This window comes from Malus domestica, chromosome 05 (assembly GCF_042453785.1).
Source record: "Malus domestica chromosome 05, GDT2T_hap1".
Classification (NCBI taxonomy): Eukaryota; Viridiplantae; Streptophyta; class Magnoliopsida; order Rosales; family Rosaceae; genus Malus; species Malus domestica.
The window spans coordinates 44,889,311-44,915,190 of record NC_091665.1 but is presented as its reverse complement, the minus strand read 5'-3'; the positions used below and the strand labels follow the sequence as shown (position 1 = coordinate 44,915,190).

The window sequence follows — 25,880 nt, the reverse complement described above, 5'->3', positions numbered from 1 at the left end:
ATTTTGGAGAATAATTCCGTCCATATTTTCTCCTTTAAGCCCTTTATTTTGGAGGGTATTATAAAACAGTGTTTACTCAAAAGAACCATTGCTACATTGTGGCCCATTTAGGGATCGATGTTCTAATTTTCTGGTATCTTTATGTAGGATTAATTATACAAACTTTAGGTTTCCCAAAAAAAAAAAAAATTATACAAACTTTAATTAATACTAGGATAAATAATAAAAAGAATTTTAATAACTAGTACGCCTTCAACAGCTCAGCTCAGCTACATCTCACTCCCTCTCGTTCTCTCTCTATTGTCGGAATTCCGGATGACCAGTTGGAGGACAGTCCTCTGATCTTGAAATACAGAGCAAGTGCAGAAATGGCAGTTAATGACAAAATAGGTGCTGTCTAAGAGACATTTTCACAAGCAGGTTCGGGGCATACCAGACAAAGCCGAAGACACGAAGGAACGGTGACTATTTCCAAAGCGCAACGGAGACAAGCTTCGGACGAATTGGAGATGTGACGGGTAGCAGAATGCAGCTGCAAGTCTTCTAAGAGCGCTTGCCATTAACTGAGGTCCGAGGAGGGAAAGCGCGCACTGCTGCCCGTTTATTTTTTTATTTTTTTGAAAACTTGCTGCCCGTTTATTTTGAACCGAAATATCCACCGTGTTTGACCGTAAGGGCTTTTGTAAAGGAGGGCAGTTTTGTCGGTCTAGATTTGCGATTTGCGTTGGACCAACATTAGGTGATGGGTTCTACATGAGTCTTCTCGAACTTAAAAAGGTAGATTACAATAGTTTGTTACGTTGTCTTCCTTTAAAAAAAAAAAAACATGAACATTGAGTGTTGGCCTTAAAATCCAAGCCAATAGAAACTAATGAAAAGAGTTTAAAAACTTTGGGTTTTAATGATAATGACAAAATAAAGGGTAAAGTAAATAGTATCATGTTTGACTTTTTAGTGTAAAAATGTGATTTTTCGTTAGAATGAACAGTACCGCGGGTTTTTCGTTAAAACTCCCTTATTTAAAACAAGTGCAAGATGGATTTCTAGATTGAAAATTTCGATTTTAACCGTTATTGGCCTTGAAAGTCCAAGCCAATAGATTATTTAAAACAAGTGCAAGATGGATTGGAAATTTCGATTTTAACCGGTGTTGGCCTTGAAAGTCCAAGCCAACAGATTATTTAAAACAAGTGTAAGATGGATTGGAAATTTCGATTTTAACCACTTCTGACCAAAGCTCCAGGTGAAAATTTTCAACTTTGATGCAATCGAATGGTATTTGACCTTCATAATTCGGACATAATTTGGATCGGGATTGGGAAGTATCTTAAAATTCTAATTATTTATGATATCTGAAATATATTGGGGTATTCATGAATCACACAGTATGCTTGACTCTGGGGTCAAAGAGCCAATGTCAAGTCGTGCTTGCAATTTCCATCTAATTACCTGAAATAATCACTAATTATTAACCTTAGCAATATTGTGTACATTCCTAATTAAGAGCAAGAGCCGGGGGGAGATGATGAGGAATATACAGTGAAGCAGCGCTGTTCGTTACTTTGTCCATTACAATTTCGCATCAACTCAATTGGCTCATCCAATTCTCAGTTGTTACAGTTTACCTCTTCATATGGGATTTAGGGCGCTCGACAACTTGCGAGAACGAACGTATATATCCAGGAGAGCTGCCATTAAACTATCACCAAACTTAACAAGAGTGTATCACTCCTAAGTTCATCGCTTTATACCCCAGACAGTTCGTTATACGTACCAAACTTGACATTCTTTATTCCTTGTTTATGATATAAAAATCAACGTCATGTTCCACAAGTATCATGTATCCATGTCTTACATTTGATAACAAACATCAAATAGACGCTGGGCAGCCAATGATTCACATGATATAATGTAGTCTTCAAACTATCTTCCTCAGTCCAACTTGGTTTAACTACTTGCCTAGACACGCTTCTTGGGATAATAGCTAACTTGACCATCTTAGATAAATGTGCAAAAGTAGCGATCATCAAATCTCATCTTTTTGATGTAAGCTTTAATCCAAAGGGTATTAAGGGTAGGATCACATAGATTCAGTAGGTCACATAGTGACTTGAAGCAGAGATCAATTCGTCACTCTCACTATCAGCCGCAACTAGCACATACAGTATGAAATGTATGCTATGGTATGTTCTCAATTTAATGAGCGTGTCACATGTTCATTGGACATACACCATATTGATCTTAGTCTAAGCGCTACACAAACGTTTAACTTGAGCATCTAGCCTAGTCTCCCTTTCGACGCCCACCTAGTTACTCACGTTCGGCTTGACAAGTTTTAATATGGATTTCAAATGAAAAAATCTCCATGTTCGACCTTTGATAGGTCTCATCTTAGACATTCTAAAGCGACATACATGCATATCTAGTATATGCTTTGTAAGTGAAACCGTACAAGTGTTTAGTCTCGCACTCCATTGCTGGATAACATTCGAAAACCTAACTCTAACAGCATGAAAAATAGCTCGCAAAACTAAAATAAAATCACTTTTTTTTTTTTCAAACTTTTTGCTGAAATCCCAGATTTCAAAAATTTACGTAGGCAGTAGCAAAGCCATTTCTTCTTCTATACTCATCCAAATGACGTGTATTTTATATGGTCTTGAAGCTCAAATAGAAAACCACAAGCCCCATGCAAAACGTACAGAAAATATCAACACCATGTACCCTAAATTCAGCCCCCCAAAGGGCTGAAAATAAGCTAAAATTTTCAAGAAATCACAAAACTAGGGTTTGTGATTTCTGTCAAACTGTGGCACGTCATTGCATAAAATTTTGAGAGTATGAGTCTCACACATTGGAGAACTTATTTCTCAAAAGAAATCCTCAAAAAACACGATAAATCAAAATGTGATTTTTCCGGGTTTATGCAATCATGGTGGATATCATGGTTTCCGCTACTTACATCGGATTGTAAGGCGAGGAACAAGCCCTATGGCTCTGATACCACCGTTGGATATATACAAGTAATCTAAAGGAATTTGATTAGGATTATACCTAGAGGAATTAACGAATTCTGGATTGCCGTCTCGTTTCTACAAACCGTTACAAGAACCACAAACAAGATTCACCAAAGGAAGGATTCGGTTGCATCTAGCCTGGCTTGATTTCCTACGTAGTTTGTGCCAATGCACAAGGTTCAAACCGTTGTAATTCTTAGTAGCTTTCTAAGTCTAGGGCCAAGGTGATACCCTAGAGGCTAAACTAAGAAAGAAAAAGATTATTGACCTCTCCTCTATAAAGCTAAGAGAAATGTTTCACTGGGTGTGTCTCCTCCTTTCCCTTAAGTTCTCGTTATATAGTGGTTAGGAAGGGATGAGAAAAAGATCAAAACGGTCGATGTGGGGCAAAAGACTCCAACAACAAAACACCCTAATTTGGATGGATTAATTATTGGTGATTGTTTGGGCCCAAAAATATTGGTTTGGGACGAGTTTAGAATTGTTCTCGGCTCAGAGGCCGTGCGTAGGAGTCGTCGGGAGGTTATCCGGCTCATGGGCCGCGTAGTCATGATTGACCGTATCCCATTAGGAATCTGGGGGATGCGGGTGAGTCATATTACGAGAAGGAGTCTTGATAGGATAAGAGGTTTAAGATTGAATGTGGCCTAATAACGGGTTGAGTTTAGAATCCTAGTAGGAGTAGGATTGGCCGAGATAAGGTTGGATCGGGGAAATGAGTTCTAATCCGAGAATAATTGGGATTCAATACAACACTACTAAAAATAGGGAGAGAGGACATCGAACAAAGCTCTCTTGAATTCAACACACAAACTCCCCTGCGCAAACCCTCGCTCTACGCGAAACCTCTCAACAACCTTGAGATTTTTGTTTTCCTTTTCACCAACACATCTTTAGTTTGGATAAACAACACTGTGAAGGCAACCGACGAACATCTTCAGTTTGGATAAACAACATTGTTGCTGTAGAATCAGCCGATCGTGAAACACCTTCAGTTTGGATAAACAGCACTGCGACAGGGCCGACTGGTTATCTATCCAAGTCTCGATCGAGAAGGATTTTCGACTCCTTATTGACAGAAGTTATCTCGTTAGCCTTTTCGGCGAAGCGAGGTGTTACGATTTATTAGGCTTGGTACATTGAACGTCGAGTTATTTATGATTGGTTATTCGCAAGTAGGCTTTAGAGTTCGGCATTCTGACGGCCGAACCACTTTCATAGTCAAGGCATATATTTTTTTTGAATAATTGTGTCCCTATACTCTGGTGTCGATTCGGCGTGCTTATACCCTTACGAATATAATCACTATGATCAAATCTGGTGCTGACAATTTGTTAACTTCGCAGAACTAGTAGCCTTGTCTTCAAGCTCTAGGACCCGAAGGCCGAGAGTGTTCATTCCTCGGCCGTAGTCGCAAGATCGAGAAGTCAGCAGCGCACCCAACGCAACATCAGCAAATTTTACTCCTCGGCCGAGCTTGACTGACGAGTTGGCACGCCCCGCAAACAACCGAATGACGTAGTTAGCTTATTAGTTACTCGGCATGCGCGCCACGTAGGCTTAGTAGTTTTTAGGGTCAACAGTGATTTATATTAATATACTATATAGATCCTACAATCATCAGTAATGAAACTGATGAATCCTACTCATTATTCTGAAATAATTTGGATCGAAACTATGACGTACCTTAAAATTTTAATAATTCCCAATATACGAAACATATTGGGGTTTTGAAGAAGAAGATATTTCACGAGAGAGGATGGGTGCAACTTGGATAGGAATATTTGATTCCGACCGATTGTGAGCAGAAGTATTTCAAAATATTCCGTCGGATACAAATCCAAAACCAAAATTCCAAAATCCAAGAAGGAAAAAAAATTGGATAGGAATTGGAATTATTTAATATTCCGAATCTGATCTGAAATTCCAAAACATACATAACTCCATTACATACGAAAAAAATGAGTATTTGAGAACTAAAATCGGAGATGACATATCTTTTAGGGAAATTGCCAAAAATGACCTGTTTGTATCATACTTGACAAATCCCGAAACTACCGAGCACCGGTCAACGTTATACCGTCAAGGATCTAGAAGAGTTTCCCTCCAACTAGGAGGCCAATCACAGAGCGACACGTGTCGACATCAGAAGCCAATCATAGCGCGACACGTGTCAACATCGGAAGCCAATCACAACACAACACGTGTCAATGTTAGAACAAGGCTAGAAACTCTCTTTTATAAAAGGAGATCATTCTCCCACAATATTTCCTAATGTCATTTGTACTAAATCATTCACTAGTACTCACTAAAGGAGAGCTTGAACCTATGTACTTGTGTAAACCTTTCACAATTAATGAGAACTCCTCTACTCCGTGGACGTAGCCAATCTGGGTGAACCACGTACATCTTGTGTTTGCTTCCCTGTCTCTATCCATTTACATACTTATCCACACTAGTGACCGGAGCAATCTAGCGAAGGTCACAAACTTAACACTTTATGTTGTACCAAAGTCCTCACTAATTTTGTGCATCAACATGACCCATTTTCTTAATCTTAAGACTGAAATAGGACAAATCAGCCATGCACACCATGCACAAAAGTGAAATAATGAAAATACCCACATATAAAATGTAAAAATTCACAAGTGATGACGTCATTTTTCTGATTTCAAAGTGAGAGCTATGAGCTCTGGGTTTTTAGGTTGAGCTCAGATCTGTGAGCGTATCATGTGCATATCATGTGCAACTCGTGTGCATACAGTGTACAGTTTTCTAGAAAATGGAAGGCAAAGCCAAGAAATATTTGACTTCAGCCATTGAACATAGGAACTCACAAAATACAGGCAAAGCCAAGAAACTTTAAATCAAAACCCATAAACAAACCTTAAAAAATTTATTTCCCAAATATCGTAAAGAAACCCGCATCACTTGTTGTGGGCTTTGGCTCATGTTGATTCATCCAATCCCATCGCGCCTTGAAACTAAAAAGTTAAAAGAAATTGGCAAGAAGGTCATGAGTTTGGAAGTGCACTCTTCACCTGCGACATTCACAAGAGCTTTGGTGGATGAATTATTATTCATTACACAACAAGATTTTGGAATTTTGAGTTGGGAATTGTACTGCCATCCAAAAGTTAGATGCGATCTGAATCTTGGGTTACTAGTTCGAAAGGATAGGAGAGAGGGGACTGGTGAAAGGATAGCCATCGGTGAGAGAGAAAGGGTTACTGCCGGTAAAGTGGGTTGTTAAAGGGTGAGTGCATCGTTAGGGTTCTTCCGAGAGAGAGTAGAGAGAGAGAAATCAGAAAATGGGAGGAAATAACCCATTTATATAGGAAGGCAATTAGTCATTTTCAGTTGTAGAAAAAAATCTTCCTATTGTTTGTGCATGGCGTGTGCATACTCTGTGCATATTAAGTTTGTCCTATTTCAATCTTAAGATTAAGAAAATTGGTCATTTTTAGAAAATTTTCTATTTTTTATCTTGGTATAGATGAAGTCATACAACTCCCATAATTTTAAAATTTTAAAATTCTAAAATAATCCGATTCCGAAAATACCAAATTCAGAATGAGTTTATGAAAAGTTGAAATTCCGATTTCGAAATTGGAAATGATACGTGTTTCCAAAACTTTTTGGATAGGAATTGGACACATATTTTTGATCTAATCCGACAAAAAAATAAGGCCTAAGAGAGTGTTTTTTTTTTTTTTTTGGTAAACAGGCCTAAGAGTGTTTGTGGCAACTCAGATAGACAAAATGTTAGTTAACTGTATCTTTTCTTGCTTTCGTTCTTTGTTTTTTGTTAGAACTATAAATTTTGTATTTCTTTCCAACGCAGTTGATCACAACTCAAGAGTGTGATACTTTTCAACACTGGGAATTTAATCAACATCGTTGGTCACAACACAAGAGTGTGATGCTTTTCAACACAGGAACAACAGTGGGAAACTCTTCAACAGAGGGAATTTAATGACATATCTATCATAAAATCAATTAACAATATAAAATATACCTTAACCTCTTATAAGTTATTATAATGTTTATCTTTTCACCCGAGCGACTTTTTTATTTTGACATTTCTATGCATAAAAAGAGAAAACAAGAGCTAGCTAGGAAATTTTACTTTGTGGTCCCCCCTTGTACAACACCGCCGTTCACTTAGGGCCAACGACCAGGTGTCGTCTGAGTCAAAGACTTTTGCAATTTTCATCTTCACCGAAAGCATATATATAACGATTATCCGTCGTTGTTTTCGTAAATAGTAATATCGATATTTTCATAAAAAACTGATATTTAAAATCTTAATTAATCAAGAGCAAGGCGGGATGCTGATGAAGATGTCCATGATCCTTTTGTTGTTTGTCTCCATGCTTAGCTTGCTCAGTTTGATCACCAGTAATGAAACTGGTCAATTTCTAGCCATTAGCTGCCCAAATAACACAACCACTTTCACCTCCAACACTGGCTGGTACTTTCCCACCTTCCACGAGAGCTTCCAATCCAATCTCAACGAAGTCCTCAACACCCTTATCTCTCCCGCTGCCCCTGACACCGGCTTTTACAACACCACGGCGGGCTTAAATTCTACGGAAAAAGCCTACGGCCTCTTTCTCTGCCAAGGATATGTCTCTACCGACGTTTGCAAAGATTGCGTGACTGCTGCAAGCATAATGGCAGCACAACGCTGTGCCTACCGAATAAATGTAATTGTATGGTACGCCCACTGCATGCTACGCTACTCAAACGAGTCCTTATCCACCTTGTACGAATCGCCGTCCATCTCCGCGTGGAACGAGCAGAACGCAACCGAATGGAATCGGTTCAACCAGGTTCTGGGGAAAAGTATGAACGAGGTGGTCACCGAGGCTACTAATACTGCCAACAAGTTTGCAATGAAACAGGCAAATATTAGTAGGTTTCTTTCTGTGTACAGCGTCGCACAGTGCACATGGGATCTGTCTGAAGTGGATTGCAACCGGTGTTTAAAGCTTGCCGTCTCGAGATTGCGGAGCTGTTGTGAAGGAAGGAAAGGGGGACGAGTTTTGATGCCGAGCTGTAACGTTAGGTTTGAAATTTATCCCTTTTACCTCCAAAACGCCACCTCAGAACCGGCGCCTGCACCGAAGGCTCTTCCTCCTCCTGCACCTAAAGGTACCAATTGATTTTACTTAAAATATGACTTTAGTCTCTAAAACTTAATTTTCTCCACATAAAATACGACATAAGTTTTTTACTAAAATAAAACTCATTGACTAGATTCCACATCAACAAATTTATTAATTATATTTGACTTTACACATTTAAAATTTTTTGATGCCCAAAACACCCCTATTTGAATGTTTGATATAAACAATTAATTTCATACAAATTGTAAGGGAGAATTAATGATTTTACAAAAAAAAATAATAATAAATTCATTGCATAATATATAATAACAATAAAACATGCCTAATAAATGTAGTAATACATGCTTAGTTAAGTCAATAAAATTATATTTTACATATAAATGTAGGTAAATTATTTCACACACACACACACACACATATATATATATATAACAACAAAAAACATGCCTGATATACATAAAAATTCATGCAAAATAATTTACCTACATAATAAAGCAAACCCAAATATATGCAAAATAATATACCTACATAAAAAAATGTTATTATTTTATTCAATACTAGTTTACCTATTATTTGTACATGTAATAATAAAATGTGCTTAATTTTAATTTACCTATTAAAATGTGCCGAATAAATGTAATTGTATGGTACGCCCACTGCAGTTATCAAACGAGTCCTTATGTAGGTATATAAGATGTACCTACATAATGAAGAAATGTTATTTGATTCAAAATTAATTTACTTACAAAATAAAGCAATTGTACTTTATTAAAAATTAATTTACCTATTATTAGTACATATATCTTATAATAATAAAATGTGCCAAATATATGTAATAATACATGGAAAATAAATACCTACAAAATAAAAGAATGTTATTTGATTCAATATTAATTTACCTACAAAATATATGTTATTTGCTTATCATAAATTTAAATATAGGCAGATTAAATAGTTTAATATGTTTGATCATATATGTAGTACTATGCATGTATATGTGTATATATATATATGTGTGTGTGTGTGTGTGTGTGAACGTATAATAGTATTTTATATATACGTAAACTATATATGTGTGTGTTAGGGGTAATAATATGTGCAATAATTATATTTTCAATAAGGTGAGTAATAATATTTATTGATTTTATTTTGAATATTGTGGTACAAATTGTAAATATTTTGTAATAATAGGTCAATTATTTCTATACTTAGCAGTTGTTTTTAAATTTGGGTTTTATTTGGATGTTTATAACTAGGTAGATTTTTGTCTAAGAAATAAGAGTTGTAAAAGTCTATATCTAAAGAACCCTTGATTTTATAATGCAAATCATGTTTAAAGTTTCCAATGAATCAATTTCTAAGAAGCTGAAATTTAATAGATTGTAAATCTATCAAAATTGATGGAAATGCCGGATAGAATAAAAACCAAACTCCAGCCATACCCCACCAAAGCACGGCCTGCTTTTCACTTTTCACAAAAAACAAAAAATTGGTTCAACAATGAGCAGCAACTTGTGATTGTATTCGCACTGACCGACATTAATGATTAATCGCGCTGTAATGGAATTGCATTCACTCCGGACATTAGTGTCTACAACTTAGGGATCAAACAATTCGGACCACACAAATTAGAACCTACAATTTCTATTAACTCATTTCGCTGACTTACGTCAAACAAACCAACGACTTCGATTTCTTTGTCACACAATATGTGGCCCATATTGTTTGATCTCTAGGCTCTGAACACCAAGGTCCGGAGTGGATCCAATTCCGTAATGGAATATAGCAAATACTTTGCGATGCATCCACACTAGCTAGCTGAAGCCAAACTTGTGGTACTTTTGACTTTTTGGCATGTTTTTCCCATGTATCACACAGTATACTTGACTCTAGGGTCAACGAGCCATGCTTACATTTGCCATCTAATTACCTGAAATAATCACTAATTGTTAAACTTCTGAATATAAGATCAACATTTCTAATTAAGGGCAAGGGGAGAGATGATGAGGAATGTCTACGATCCCTTTTCTGTTTCTCATGAGTTTGATCACTAGTAGTGAAAGCAGTTCGTTACTTCGTCCATGACTGCCCAAACACTACCACCCTGGCCGAAGTATTCGAATCCGACCGCGATAGCTTCCAATATAATCTCGGTCAACTTCTCCAATCCCTTGCCTCGAACACCACACGTACTGACACCGCTGGCCGAAGCTCAACTGAAAAGGCCTACGGGCTGATTCTATGACACGCCCCGACCCTGATATTCTCTGAATACCAGGATAGACATGTGCTGGCCGACACCCGAGGGTGACGAAAGCCATTAATTGATACAAAAGCTAGGAATAAGAAATAAATACGGGTTATGAATTTAAAAACATTGAATTAACAATTTAGGAATGTGTTCAGAGCATACAACTAAACCTAGTCACTAACAAGAATTAAGATAAGATTGAATGAACAAGGAGTAGGTCCTACCCCGAGAGGACTCGAAGATGCTGCTGCGGAAGTGCCTTGATGCCGGGATTCTATGCCTCGTTTCTAAGACCTGAATGGGGGCGCAAAACAAGGGTGAGTGGACCAAGTTTATATACATACATAGTACGAAAACAATTATGAACATACTAACCCCCACAGTTTAATAATGAAAACTACTAGAATAATAAGTGATAAGCTTTTCAGAAAACTCTAGCATGCCATAAAACAATTCATATATCTCTCTGCAAAACAATCTCAGAAAATCATATCAGAAATCATATCAGGAATCGTAACAGAAATCGTATCAGGAAGCATAACACAAGTTGTGCTGCTAGTGAGTGCACTGAATAATAATACTCCCGGCCCAATGCCTGCACCTCAGTCTCTGTGCCCGTAGCCAGAGATATCTCCCTCCCGGCCCAATGCCTGTCTCCGTGTGCCTCAGCCTTTCGCTAGGGATTATTTCTCCCGGCCTCAATGCCAACACCAGATCCTCGCTCCAGGCGGCATAGTGTTCACTAGGTACGCACAAAACATAATTCATCTCTAAAATACAACTTCGTAGCATAAATTCATCGATCCTCTATACTACGAAAAGGTGTTCGAAAGTCATTTGAAACACATTCTTAGCATCCTATCGTCATCGATCAGATAGTCTACCAGAATGAGGGTTCTATAGAAAATACAATATAATGAAATTAGTTCAAAATATATATAATCAATCATAATCAAATCATCATGCTTCCTGTAAAGAATTCCTCAAATCAATAATTCTGCAAGGCATGCTATTAATTTATGCAATTCTATCAATAAAACATGCAATTTTCGAAGGTGGTCCACTCACAGATACTCCGAAGCAGCAGAATTGTGTGGAAAAAGATTAAGGAAGTCTCCACTAGCAACTTCACCTAAGCACGAAAATGTACAATTTAATAAACTACCCAAAAGATAGAATTTTAGGAAATGGAAATGGGTTTTGGGTTTGGGTAGGTTAGGAACAAGAGGGAGTTTTGGGCTTAAGCCTAAACCCATACTTATACACACACGGCACACACACCATACATTCACACACATACATACACAACACACACTGTACACTTCATACAGTACACAAACATACACAACACACACGTGCACCATACACCATCATAATTACTTACACACACACACACTTGCACGGACACCAACATGCCAAACACACACACACAGACAGCATGCATATATATATACAATCACACCCACGCACAGCATGCATATATATATATATATACAATCACACACACGCACAGTATGCATACTTATATATATATAAACACACACACACACACACGGTTCACATACACACACACCTGCTCATACACATACACACACAGTACACCCACACTACACAAACACACACTCACGAACTCGCCGGAGTTCGTCGTTGGAACCGAACATGCATGCACGAGGGATGACAAGGGTTAGGGCTTGAATAAAGGGTTCTAAAACTTCACAAATATACATAAGAACTCACCTAGACGCACTGCGGCAGGTTTTGGGAAGAAATGGACCTCGAACTCGTCGGAGTTCGTCGTCGGAGCTAGATTATTGACACAGAGAAAAACTGAGATCAAAACCCTTGAGTTTTGTCATAAAAACAACATGCATAACCCAGAAATTTGAAGAAGGAACACAATCTTTACCTGGGTTCGAGTTTTAGAGCTTTGAAGCTCTCGGCTTCAATGGCAGAAAAACCCACGGTGCTCAGATGGCGCATGCAAGGGTACCATTGAGTTCGTTAGGTCTCAAGGATTCCAAATATATGGTTTTTGGGGTTTGATTTGTGAAGGAAGTGAGGTGAAAGTTAGAGAGAAGCTCTCGGAGCTTAGAGAGTGTGAGAAAGAGAGAGGAGAAACCGAAAGAAAGAGAGCACTGAGATTCTGAGATGAGTTTCGGGCAGAGATGAAAGGAAAGAGGGATCTGAGAGCTGCCACATGGCAGTTTAAGATCAATAGCCTTTCTAGATCAAGGGTTAGGATTAAAAGAGAATAAGGGACTAAATTGATAGAAAACAAATATGTTCTAGGGGAAAATAGAAATAGAATGAAAATATGGGGGTGGGGTTTAACATTCTATGTCATGGTGATGTCTCTGCCGGCGTTTGCAAAGAGCGTGGCCGTCACGAACGTGGAGGCAACACAACGCTGCCCTGATGGAAAAGAGGTTATCATATGGTACGACGAGTGCATGGTACGCTAATCAAATAAGACATTATTTTTCTCCATAAACATTTTGCATTCAGAAGGCGAGTGGTACGGGGATAATAAACCAACCGGATATAGCCAGGTAGTCGCAACTAGTGTGCATGAGCTAACCACTGGGGCTGCCAATAAAGGGTCAAATGAGACGGTGTACAGCCTTGCGCAATGCACGCAGGACCTCTCCGCTTCAGATTTCAAACGGTGTCTAGCAAAAGCTGCAGAAGAATTAGTTTCAATGGTATCCCAGGTGCGATCAATTGGACAGCCGCACAGCGTCCTCCCACGCCAGAGGCTCTTCCTCCTCCTAGTATTCTACTACAATATTCACGTTCACCACCCAACTCGGTGATGATACCTATAGGCAAAGTACCTTGTGCACATAAAAAAATTCATCATGCACTCTTCTCTACCACGAATATAAGGAAGAAACTCTATAATGATGAGCGTACTAATAACAGTCCTTTTGTTAATTCATTTTTTATATTTTTAAATCAAGATTTAGATATACGTAGGACCTAATAACTATAGTGTACATGTGGCAATCGGTTTACATGTGGTGATTGGTTGTTATAAGGTAGTTGTATGGATCAAGTTACTTAGAAATAGGTGGGATTGTAAGAAAGGGTAATATAGTAATTCTATAGTTAGTTCACTATGAAAGGAAATTGGTTAGGCATTTTGGAGATCGTCTTGTAATTCATTTCGTTGTATTTCAATAGAGCTTTTCCCTTTTCTCTTCTCTCTTACCGTTTCTCAGAAATCCTTCAAACTTTCATTATTCTCTACACTGTTATGATGGTATCATGGCCGGAATAGGTTCATCACCGGTTCCGATCCTGATTCTTCTGCTGCTATGATATCAAGAGGTGCTGCAAGGCAGCAACATTGGTACAACGGAGAGGTGCGATTTCTACTGCTGTGTTGGGTGATTATAGTGAAGGTTGCTGGGAATTGTTGGTTGCAAAGCTTCTTCTGGGTTGCTAGTTGTGTTTGCAATCATCTCAAGTGTTCTTGTTTTGTTATTCTAATTCATTACTTGAATTCGAAGGTTATAGTTGGCTTCTCAAGATGTTGATTTGGGATGTTTTGTTGGAACCCCAGTCCCACATCGGACAGAGGGAGAAGAGAAGAGTGCTTTAAATAGAAATACCCCTCTCTAACTAACATCGAGGCCTTTTGTGATAAAACCCCACACCTGAGGATTGTGCAGGTGGTTAAGTGGGGACAATATCGGTGTTGTTAGAGTGGGCCCTCGGCCCGTCGACCTGAAAATTTCCACATGGTATCAGAGCCAGGAGGTGGGCCCGTACTGCCACGTGATTGGGTGGGTCCCCGTTGGCCCCGCGTGATTGTCCACGTAGGCCAAAGATGCCACGTGTTTGGGTGGGTCCCCATTGGCCCCGCGTGATTGGGTGAGTCCCGACATGGCTCCATGTGGTTGCCGATGTGTGGAAATTCACATGTGACCCATAAGTGGGGTCTCACGTGCGGGGGAGTGTTGGAACCCCCAGTCCCACATCGGACAGAGGGAGAAGAGAAGAGTGCTTTAAATAGAAATACCCCTCTCTAACTAACATCGAGGCCTTTTGTGATAAAACCCCATACCTGAGGATTGTGCAGGTGGTTAAGTGGGGACAGTATCGGTGTTGTTAGAGTGGGCCCTCGGCCCGTCGACCTGAAAATTTCCACATGTTTTTTATTGATCTAGGATATTTCTGTTGATTTGGCTGAGTTTGATAATCTGCATATATTGATATGGATGTGTTAATGTATTGAGATAAGAAGTTTTGTAGTCAAGAAAGTGTCAATCTTTCAAGAAAGTGTCCTTCTTTCTAAATCAAGAACGTGTTTCTTCAAGAAAGTGTTAGCCTTGGTTTGGTACTGAGGTGATTCTAAAACAAATGGCTATAAAAAAAAGCTGGGAGCTTTTTTATGTTTGGTAAACATTTAGCTTCAGCTTGTTTTCACAGTTTTGGGTGAAAAAAAGCCAAAAACACAAAGCTGCAAAACCTAGCTTTGAAAAACCAGTTTTTTTTACATCTGTCTTACATAAAAGTTTATCAAACACTATAATACTGTTTTTTTTTTCATAAAAACTTTTACAAAAAAGTTTACCAAACACTCTGCTGCTTTATTTTACAGCTGCTTATTCTCACAGCACAGCGGAAGCAGTTTTTTTTCAAAGCACAACAATACCAAACCAACCCTTAGTCTTTCTTCTTAAGCTCGTGATGTCATTCTCTACATATAATTCGAATCATGATTAGGTTGTTGTTTGTGAAAATAGTCATGACTACTCCAAATTTTAAAATGGAAGGAGTACTAGGTATGCTTACTATAATGCTGAGAGATGATAATTTTGCCAAATGGGCACTTCAGTTTCAATCTGTTCTAAGAGGTTACAAATTGTTTGGTCACTTTGATGGCACAATTGTGTGTCCACCAAAATATGTTGTTAGCACTGAAGTTGGTGTGACAAAAGAAATCTCTGGGGCTTTCATTGATTGGGAGTCTACAAACATGGCATTGTTAAGCCTTTTACTTGCCACTTTGACTGATGAGGCAATGGAATATGTTCTTGGGTGTAGGAGTGCTCATGAAGCATGGACCAATCTTGTTGATAGGTATGCGTCTGTTTCAAAGTCTAGGGTTAATCATCTTAAGACAAAGTTGCATACAATTCAGAAGGGCACTGATTCTAATCTAAAGGGAATTAGATAGCAATTAACTGCAGCAGGTGAATCTGTATCTGATAATGACATCATGATTGCGGACTTGCTAGTCTACCTAAAGAATATGCAGTCATTCGAACTGTAATCTTGGCTAGGGAGTCTTCTATTACTATGAAGGAGTTTAGAGCACAACTTTTAGGGGCTGAGAAAGAAATTGAGGGAGAAATGAATGTGCTATCACAGAGTATGTCTGCAATGTTTGTTTAGGGTTCTAGTTCTAATTCTAGTTCTGCATCATCTTCTAGCTCCCAGAATCACAGTCATATACCTGCTAGTACAATTACTGCTGTGCCAGACAGTTCTTATGTTCCTTCTCAACTGCCTCAACAGTTTCCAGAACAATTTTATCATGTACATATTAAGTGGATAAGAATAAGTATTATAAGGGGGAAGAATAAGTATTCAGAAAAATGAACATGACATATTAATCGTTTTTGTTTTGATGAATGTGGAAGGTATGTGAAAATGAACATGACACATTATTGTTCTTACTGCAGGAAGAAGGAAACACCTCTCTACAATTATCATTGCTGTCGGGTGTGTTGGCATTGCTCTTCTAGTTGTCTCTCTAGTTCTTGTAGCATCGGGCTACTGCTTTCCAGGCAGACGAGAAAGAAAGAAGAATGATGAGGCTCTACAACATGAAAATGGCAAACAGCAAGGTAAGGGAAAAGAACTCGTGAAACCCAAAAGTTAGAATTGAAAATTTTGGATTTATTTTGAAGTCTCTGGCATATGGTCATAATTTTCTTTGCAATGCAAAAGATATGAGGACGGCTGAGTCCTTGCAATTTGATTTGGGAACTCTCGAAACTGCCACAAATAAGTTCTCCGAAGATAACAAGTTAGGCGAAGGTGGATTCGGTGCAGTTTTCAAGGTAATAACCCAACAAATATGTAATGCATTAGTTCATGAGTCATTCTATTAATCCGACATTGTACAGTATATATAAATTGCTTAGATCACAACAAATTCGTTGGATAAACTAAAGTACCTATACACCTTATCACAGGGAACGCTTATTAATGGACAAGAAATAGCAGTAAAGAGGCTGTCAAAAAGCTCCGGACAAGGTGTACAAGAATTTAAGAATGAGGTAGTATTGGTAGCCAAGCTTCAACACAGAAATCTTGTCAGGCTTTTAGGATTTTGCTTGGAAGGAGAAGAAACCTTACTTGTTTATGAAAATGTGGCCAACAAAAGCCTTGATTATTTTCTATTTGGTATGTGAACATCAATTGATGAATATACATATATGTTTGTGTCAGTAAATATAATACTTTGTAGTTCCTAACTTCATAAAGTACTACTTGAACTTGATAAATTTACAGAACATAAAAAACGAGAACAACTAGATTGGTTGAGCCGCACCATGATAATTGAAGGAATTGCTCGAGGAATTTTGTATCTCCATGAAGATTCGAGGCTTAGAGTTATACATCGTGATTTGAAAGCTAGCAACATTTTATTAGACAGCAACATGAACCCGAAAATATCAGATTTTGGGATGGCTAGAATGTTTGGAGTTGATGATCAAACTGAAGGAAATACCAAAAGAATTGTTGGCACTTAGTAAGTTTCAACTTATACAAATACCTCTATCCAATACTAGTAATCTTACATTCCAATTATTTGTTTCTACTTATGTACTTACCTCTATCTATAAATAGATAACAGAATAGTATATGTTTGTTATTTAAACTCTTATATATGTCAACCATTTTGGTCCTGCAATTAGTGGTTACATGGCTCCAGAATATGCTATGGAAGGGTTGTATTCAGTAAAATCGGATGTCTTCAGCTTCGGAGTACTTCTGCTTGAGATCATAATGGGGAGAAGGAACTTTTTAGGCTTTCATCGCACTAATTGTGGACCTACTCTTATAGGTTATGTAAGTGCTTTACTTGGAATACTTACACAAAATATTCGTGAGCTTAATTAATGTACTTATACATAATTGCAGGCTTGGCAATTATGGAATGAAACGAAAGGTTTGGAGTTGATGGATCCCTTGTTAAAAGATTCATGCAGTCCAAATGAATTTTTGAGGTACATCCACATTGGATTATCGTGTGTTCAAGAGGATGCAAACAACAGGCCAACCATGTCATCAATTGTTCATATGTTAAACAGTGAAGCTATTAGTCTTTCCAGACCTGAGAAACCAGCCTTCTTTACAGGGAGATATGTTGATCACCATGATCAAGTGCGTGCTCAAGATTGCTCAGCCAATGGTTTCACGATTTCTATCGATGTTCCTCGTTGAGACCGATGACAATAAGGTTAATATCATTGGAAGCTCTTCCGTTAAAGGCACTTTGCTGCATTAGAGACAATTCTCTAATCTTTACAGCTTTTCTTTCACCTTGTCATTCTCTAAACTTATTTATGTCCTATTGTTGTGCATAGCGTGTACATGCTCATGCTCTGTGCATACTAAGTTTGTTATATTTCAGTCCTAAGATTAAGAAAATTGGTTATTTTTGGAAATTTTTCTATTTTTTTTTTATCTTGGTATAGATGAAGTCATACAACTCCCATAATTTTGAAATTCTAAAATAATCTGATTCCGAAAATACCAAATTTGGAATGAGTTTATGAAATTTTGAAATTTCGATTCCGAGATCGGAAATGATACGCGTTTCCAAAACTTTTTGGATTGTAATTGGACATAAATTTTTGATCTGATCCGACAAAAAAAAAAAAAGCCTAAGAGAGTGTTTGTGGCAACTCAGACAAACAAACTGTTAGTTAACTGTATCTTTTCTTTCTTTCGTTCTTTTTTTTTTTTGGAACTATACATTTTGTATTTCTTTCCAACATAGTTGATCACAACACAAGAGTGTGATACTTTTCAACATAGGGAATTTAATCAACATAGTTGGTCACAACGCAAGAGTGGGATACTTTTCAACACAGGGAATTTAATCAACACGGTTGGTCATTATACAAGAGTGGGATACTTTTCAACACAGGAACAAGAGTGGGAAACTCTTCAACACATGGAATTTATTGAGTCTTTACGAAGTCTATCATAAAATCAATTGACAATATAAGCTATACCTTAATCTCTTATAAGTTATTATAATGTTTATCTTTTGACGACGCATGACTTTTTTACTTTCATATTTCTATGCATAAAAAGAGAAAACAAGAGCTAGCTAGGAAATTTTAGTTTGTGGTCGCCCTTGTACAACATACATCGCTGTTCACTCTAGGGCCAACGACTTGGTGTTGGACTGTTGTCTGAGTCAAAGCCTTTATAATATCGTTGTATTCGTAAGTCAATGCATATATATAACAATTATCCATCGTTGTTTTCGTAAATTATAATATCGATACTTTCATAAAAAACTGATATTTAAAACCTTAGGAATCCTAATTAATTAAGAGCAAGGGGGGATGCTGATGAAGATGTCCATGATCATTTTGTTGTTTCTCTCCATGCTTAGCTTGCTCAGTTTGATCACCAGTAATGAAACTGGCCAATTTCTAGCCATTAGCTGCCCAAATAACACAACCATTTTCACCTCCGACACAGGCTGGTACTTTCCCTCCTTCCACGAGAGCTTCCAATCCAATCTCAACAAAGTCCTCAACACCCTTACCTCTCCCGCTGCCCATGACACCGGCTTTTACAACATCACAGCGGGCTTAAATTCTACGGAAAAGGCCTACGGCCTCTTTCTCTGCCAAGGATATGTCTCTACCGACGTTTGCAAAGATTGCGTGACTGCCGCAAGCATAATGGCAGCTCAACGCTGTCCCTCCCGAATAAATGTAATTGTATGGTACGACTACTGCATGCTACGCTACTCAAACGAGTCCTTATCCACCTTGTCCGAATCGCCGATCGTCAACTGGCGGAACACGCAGAACGCAACCGAATGGAATCGGTTCAACCAGGTGCTGGGGGAGAGTATGAACGAGGTGGTCACCGAGGCTACTAATACGGCCAACAAGTTTGCAACGAAACAGGCAAATATCAGTAGGTTTCTTTCTGTGTACAGCCTCGCACAGTGCACATGGGATCTGTCTGCAGTGGATTGCAACCGGTGTTTAAAGCTTGCCGTGGCGCTATTGCCGAGCTGTTGTGAAGGAAGTGAAGGGGGACGAGTTTTGATGCCGAGCTGTAACATTAGGTTTGAAATTTATCCCTTTTACCTCCAAAACGCCACCTCAGCACCGGGGCCTGCACCGAAGGCTCTTCCTCCTCCTGCACCTAAAGGTACCAATTGATTTTATAATGCAAATCATGTTCAAAGTTTCCAATGAATCAATTTCTAAGAAGCTGAAATTTAATAGATTGTAAATCGATCAAAATTGATGGAAATGCCGGATAGAATTAAAAACCAAACTCCAGCCATACCCCACCAAAGCACGGTTTGCTTTTCACCTTTTTGTGATTGTATTCGCACCGACCGACATTAATGATTAATCGCGCTGTAATGGAATTGGATCCACTCCGGACAATAGTGTCTGGAGCCTAGGGATCAAACAATCCGGATTACACAAATTGAAACCAACGGTTTTTATTAACTCATTTCATTGACCTACCTCACACAAACCAACGATTTCGATTTCTTTGTCACACAATGTGTGGTCCAGATTGTTTGATCTCTAGGTTCCGAACACCAAGGTCCGGAATGGATCCAATTCCGTAATGGAATATAGCACATACTTTGCGATGCATCCACACCAGGGCCGATCCTGAGTTTTTCGGTGCCCAGGACAAACGTTGAAAATATGCTTTTTTTTTTTTTAATACGAGAACATATATTAAAATAAATATCTAAAGAGAGTTGGAATCTAATCGAAGTTGGGAGACTAAACCCTCACACTCATATTATATTACTTTGAAGAAAAAAACATACAAGGGGACATAATACCTAAATGCCATTGCCAACCACCAAAAGCAAAATCATACTCAACCACTCCAAGCAAAACTCTCTTAAAATTTCAACCTTTAAGAAATCATCTTCTTCATTTATTGAAGTAAAATCATCAATTATATTATCATAATTCAAGTCTCCAAATGCATAAAATTGCCAATTTTATTTAGTCTTCCTTGAGTCATACTGGTTTTAATAATTTTAATTTTGAAAAATTTTCATTATCAAATTATAATTCCAATATATATTATAAAAAATACTAACCTATCATCCCAATATATATCAAAAAAATCATTAACATATCAATTATCATTGCACATATCGTTCCAACTATATAATAGAGAATTACTAATATGTATTATGAAAAATACCTAATATTATCAACCCAAGCTAGCAAAACCATGCCAATCTGAAATTCGTAGAAGAGGAGTTTTGCAATTTGCAATCGCCAATCGGGTTTTGCAGACGTCTCAAAATGCAGTCTCACATTTGGCTGCAAAATCGAGCCATAAATCCATTATCAAACCGCAATAAAAAATAAATCCATTAAAAAGAAAGAGGCCAAATCGGAGGAGAGGCCAGACCGCAATCATTCCAACAAACATATATTGTAAAAATTAGTAAATTAAACCCAATATATAGAATAATACCTCTCGTCCAAAAAAATATATATATAGAATAATACCTAATAATGACTCTATGATTTGTGAGGTGTCACGACGCGACTTCCGAGTTGCGAAGAAGGAACACAAAGAGAAGAGTCAAACTTAGAAGACGCGACTTCTGGGTTTGCAAATTTTTATTTATTTATTTATTTTCTTATATATCCCCATATTTGTTAGTATAGCAAATTTTGGTGCCCCATAAAATTCCGGACCCTGGACAGTTGCACCGTATGCCCTAGGCCAGGGCCAGGCCTGATCCACACTAGCTAGCTGAAGCCAAACTTGTAGTACTTTTGGCTTTGTGGCATGTTTTTCTCATGTATCACACAGTATGCTTGACTCCAGGGTCAACCAGCCATGCTTACAATTGCCATCTAATTACCCGAAATAATCACTAATTGTTACCTTATGAATATAAGATCAACATTTCTAATTAAGGGCAGGGGGGGGGGGGGAGATGATGAGGAATATGTCTACGATCCCCTTTCTGTTTCTCTTGAGTTTGATCACTAGTAGTGAAAGCAGTTGGTTACTTCGTCCATGACTGCCCAAACACTACCACTTTCACCCTGGCAGAAGTATTCGAATCCGACCCCGATAGCTTCCAATATAATCTCGGTCAACTTCTCCAATCCCTTGCCTCCAACGCCACACGTACTGTTGAGTTTTGGTTTTAAATTTTGTATTGTATAATTCATTCTCATTACAAGAGTGAACGGCAACTCTTATAGAGAGCCGAAAAGAAGATTACAAGAGGAAGGCTAACAGCCATACCTCACTACCAAATCAGTCCTAACAAGTGGACAAGATAAATATTAATAACAAGTAAAGAGGTTCCTAGAACCAAGGAAGAAAGATTAACAAAAGACCTAAATGAGTGACAAGGTATGGAAGATTAGAGTATGGTTGAGAAAATCACTTTAACCAATACTTGCTAGAGTGATGTTTACATCCATACATGTGACATATGCTTTACAACCATACTTGTGACCACCATACTTGTGACATATGCAAGCAACTAGCACTAGTATTCGGTTTGTTTCAATACGTACTAACACCAGCTTTTACACTGCCACCGCTGGCCGAAGCTCAACTAAAAAGGCCTACGGGATGTTTCTATGTCAAGTTGATGTCTTTACCGGCGAATGCAAAGAGCGTGGCCATCACAAATGTCACATCCCGACCCGGGGTCCACCACATCCTCGGCCCGCTCCACCACCGTAACACGATATTGTTCGCTTTGAGCAGACCACGTCCTCACGGTTTTGTTTTTTGGGAACTCACACGAGAACTTCCCAGTGGGTCACCCATCATGGGAGTGCTCTTGTGCGCTACTCGCTTAACTTTGGAGTTCCAATGGAACCCGAAGCCAGTGAGCTCCCAAAAGATCTCGTGCTAGGTAAGGATGGGAATATACATTTACGGATCACTCCCCTGGGCGATGTGGAATGTCACAATCCACCCACCTTAGGGGCCCGACGTCCTCGTCGGCACACTTCCGGCCAGAGATTGGCTCTGATACCAAATTGTCACATCCCGACCCGGGGTCCACCACATCCCGGGACCCGCTCCACCACCGTAGCACGATATTGTCCGCTTTGGGCCGACCACGCCCTCACGGTTTTGTTTTTGGGAACTCACATGAGAACTTCCCAGTGGGTCACCCATCATGGGAGTGTTCTTGTGCGCTACTGGCTTAACTTCGGAGTTCCAATGGAACCTGAAGCCAGTGAGCTCCCAAAAGGCCTCGTGCTAGGTAAGGATGAGAATATACATTTAAGGATCACTCCCTTGAGCGATGTGGGATGTCACAACAAACGTGGAGGCAGCACAACGCTGCCTTGATGGAAAAGAGGTTATCATACGGTACGACGAGTGCATGGTACGCTAATCAAATAAGACATTATTTTTCTCCATGAACATTTTGCATTCAGCGAGCGATTGGTACGGGGATAATAAACCAAGCAGATATAGCCAGGTAGTCACAACTAATGTGCATGAGCTAACCACTGGGGCTGCCAATAAAGGGTCAAATGAGACTGTGTGCAGCCTTGCGCAGTGCACGCAGGACCTCTCCGCTTCAGATTTCAAACGGTGTCTAGCAAAAGCTGCAGAAGAATAGTTTCAACGGTATCCCAGGGGGGACGATTTCTATATCCCAGTTGTAGTGTTCGGTTCGATGATGCCCTCTTTTAAGCGATCAATTGGACAGCCGCACAGCATCCTCCCACGCCAGAGGCTCTTCCTCCTCCTAGTACTCTACTACTATATTCACGTTCACCACCCAATGATGATACCTATAGGCAAAGTACCTTGTGCTTGTGCACATAAAAAAGTCATCATGCACTCTTCTCTTCTATGAATATGAGGAAGAAACTGTATACTGATGAGTGTACTAATAACAATTCTTTTGTTAATTTGTTTTTTATATTTTGAAATCAGGGTTTAGATATACGTAGGACCTACGATCTTATCGGCCATTAGATAGATATTAAGTGGATAAGAATAAGTAAATGAACATGACATATTAATCGTTTTTGTTTTGATGAATGTGGAAGGTATGTGAAAATGAACATGACATATTATTGTTCTTACTGCAGGAAGAAGGAAACACTTCTCTACAATTATCATTGTTGTCGGGTGTGTTGGCATTGCTCTTCTAGTTGTCTCTCTAGTTCTTGTAGCATTGGGCTACTGCTTTCCGGGCAGAAGAGAAAGAAAGAAGAATGATGAGGCTCTACAACATGAAAATGGCAAACAGCAAGGTAAGGGAAAAGAACTCGTGAAACCCAAAAGTTAGAATTGAAACTTTTGGATTTATTTTGATGTCTCTGCCATATGATCATAACTTTCTTTGCAATGCAAAAGATATGAGGACGGCTGAGTCCTTGCAATTTGATTTGGGAACTCTCGAAACTGCCACAAATAAGTTCTCCGAAGATAACAAGTTAGGCGAAGGTGGATTCGGTGCAGTTTTCAGGGTAATAACCCAACAAATATATAATGCATTAGTTCATGAGTCATTCTATTAATCCAACATTGTATAGTATATATGTTGCTTAGATCACAACAAAATTGTTGGATAAATTAAAGTAGCTATATACCTTATCACAGGGAATGCTATTAATGGACAAGAAATAGCAGTAAAGAGGTTGTCAAAAAGCTCCGGACAAGGTGTACAAGAATTTAAGAATGAGGTTGTATTGGTAGCCAAGCTTCAACACAGAAATCTTGTCAGGCTTTTAGGATTTTGCTTGGAAGGAGAAGAAACCTTACTTGTTTATGAAAATGTGGCCAACAAAAGCCTTGATTATTTTCTATTTGGTATGTGAACATCGTTTGATGAATAGACATGTATGTTTGTGTCAGTAAATATAATTCTTTGTAGTTCCTAACTTCAAAATGTACTACTTGAACTTGATAAATTTACAGAACATAAAAAACGAGAACAACTAGATTGGTTGAGCCGCACCATGATAATTGGAGGAATTGCTCGAGGAATTTTGTATCTTCATGAAGATTCGAGGCTTAGAGTTATACATCGTGATTTGAAAGCTAGCAACATTTTATTAGACAGCAACATGAACCCGAAAATATCAGATTTTGGGATGGCTAGAATGTTTGGAGTTGATGATCAAACTGAAGGAAATACCAAAAGAATTGTTGGCACTTAGTAAGTTTCAACTTATACAAATACCTCTCTATCCAATACTAGTAATCTTACATTCCAATAATTTGTTTCAACTTATGTACTTACCTCTATCTATAAATAGATAACAGAATAGTATATGTTTGTTATTTAAACTCTTATATATGTCAACCATTTTGGTCCTGCAATTAGTGGTTACATGGCTCCAGAATATGCTATGGAAGGGTTGTATTCAGTAAAATCGGATGTCTTCAGCTTCGGAGTACTTCTGCTTGAGATCATAACGGGGAGAAGGAACTTTTTAGGCTTTCATCACACTAATTGTGGACCTACTCTTATAGGTTATGTAAGTTCTTTACTTGGAATACTTGTACAAAATATTCGTGAGCTTAATTAGTGTAGCTATCAAAACTGGAGGAGGATTTACATCCTTGAGAGATATTGATTGCAGGCTTGGCAATTATGGAATGAAACGAAAGGTTTGGAGTTGATGGATCCCTTGTTAAAAGATTCATGCAGTCCAAATGAATTTTTGAGGAATATCCACATTGGATTATTGTGTGTTCAAGAGGATGCAAACAACAGGCCGACCATGTCATCAGTCGTTCATATGTTAAAAACTGAAACTATTAGTCTTTCCAGACCTGAGAAACCAGCCTTCTTTACAGGGAGATATGTTGATCACCATGATCAAGTGCGTGCTCAAGATTGCTCAGCCAATGGTTTGACGATTTCTATCGATGTTCCTCGTTGAGACCGATGCCAATAAGGTTAATATCATTGGAAGCTCTTCCGTTAAAGGCACTTTACTGCATTCGAGACAATTCTATAATCTTTACAGCTTTTCTTTCACCTTGCTACTTGTATAGGGTAGATGTTAGTTACCATGCACTCCCTAATCTCGAATCTCCAGAATTTTTAATAACATATACTGTATATACACTGCCAGTATGATTTGAGTGGTGTTATTTTACATACTTATATGTTTCAAGTTAATTCGAATATTGATCCTAGAACTTGTTACAATCTGTAACAATGATCCTTTTTTATAACTCCGTTAATTCCGTTCATATTTT

At 38.4% G+C, this 25,880-nt stretch overlaps 1 protein-coding gene, 2 long non-coding RNA genes and 1 pseudogene across 8 annotated transcripts; 2 read left to right on the top strand and 2 right to left on the bottom strand.

Annotated features, from left to right (window-relative positions):
* Positions 1-220: 220 nt before the first annotated feature.
* On the bottom strand, positions 221-564 carry LOC139195835 (uncharacterized). 2 transcript variants are annotated; one of them, XR_011580881.1, is made up of 2 exons: positions 434-564; positions 221-343 (listed from the first exon to the last, which is right to left on the bottom strand). It is a non-coding gene; the product is annotated as an uncharacterized lncRNA (long non-coding RNA). The 2 variants fall into 2 exon arrangements; XR_011580882.1 differs by having other exon boundaries at positions 221-338.
* A 6,440-nt stretch (positions 565-7,004) lies between these two features.
* On the top strand, positions 7,005-17,964 carry LOC103434543 (cysteine-rich receptor-like protein kinase 10). Of its 3 annotated transcripts, XM_070821547.1 has the most exons (8): positions 7,005-8,174; positions 16,094-16,258; positions 16,362-16,474; positions 16,610-16,820; positions 16,929-17,169; positions 17,336-17,489; positions 17,562-17,647; positions 17,779-17,932. In XM_070821547.1, the coding sequence occupies exons 1-8, from the start codon at positions 7,349-7,351 to the stop codon at positions 17,789-17,791; spliced, it is 1,809 nt and encodes a 602-aa protein (XP_070677648.1). In that variant the 5' UTR covers positions 7,005-7,348; the 3' UTR covers positions 17,792-17,932. The 3 variants fall into 3 exon arrangements, with proteins under 3 accessions (XP_070677648.1, XP_070677647.1, XP_070677649.1); XM_070821546.1 differs by having other exon boundaries at positions 17,562-17,964; XM_070821548.1 differs by lacking the exon at positions 7,005-8,174 and adding an exon at positions 15,575-15,780 and having other exon boundaries at positions 17,562-17,964.
* On the bottom strand, positions 10,348-12,537 carry LOC114823844 (uncharacterized). 3 transcript variants are annotated; one of them, XR_011580877.1, is made up of 4 exons: positions 12,307-12,537; positions 11,469-11,532; positions 10,625-10,694; positions 10,348-10,485 (listed from the first exon to the last, which is right to left on the bottom strand). It is a non-coding gene; the product is annotated as an uncharacterized lncRNA (long non-coding RNA). The 3 variants fall into 3 exon arrangements; XR_011580876.1 differs by lacking the exon at positions 10,348-10,485 and adding an exon at positions 12,138-12,203 and having other exon boundaries at positions 10,493-10,694; positions 12,307-12,529; XR_011580875.1 differs by lacking the exon at positions 10,348-10,485 and having other exon boundaries at positions 10,493-10,694.
* Positions 17,965-18,919: 955 nt separating the features above from the next.
* LOC103409078 (cysteine-rich receptor-like protein kinase 25) lies at positions 18,920-25,856 on the top strand (annotated as a pseudogene).
* The last annotated feature ends 24 nt before the right edge of the window (positions 25,857-25,880 follow it).

What these genes read in the sequence shown, in the direction of transcription:
- LOC103434543 (XM_070821546.1), top strand. Translation starts at nt 7,349, where the DNA reads ATGCTGATGAAGATGTCCATGATCCTTTTGTTGTTTGTCTCCATGCTT. An exon ending in CCTTGATTATTTTCTATTTG is followed by an intron (nt 16,821 to 16,928) that starts GTATGTGAACAT and finishes ATAAATTTACAG; the next exon opens with AACATAAAAAACGAGAACAA. An exon ending in GACCTACTCTTATAGGTTAT is followed by an intron (nt 17,490 to 17,561) that starts GTAAGTGCTTTA and finishes ACATAATTGCAG; the next exon opens with GCTTGGCAATTATGGAATGA.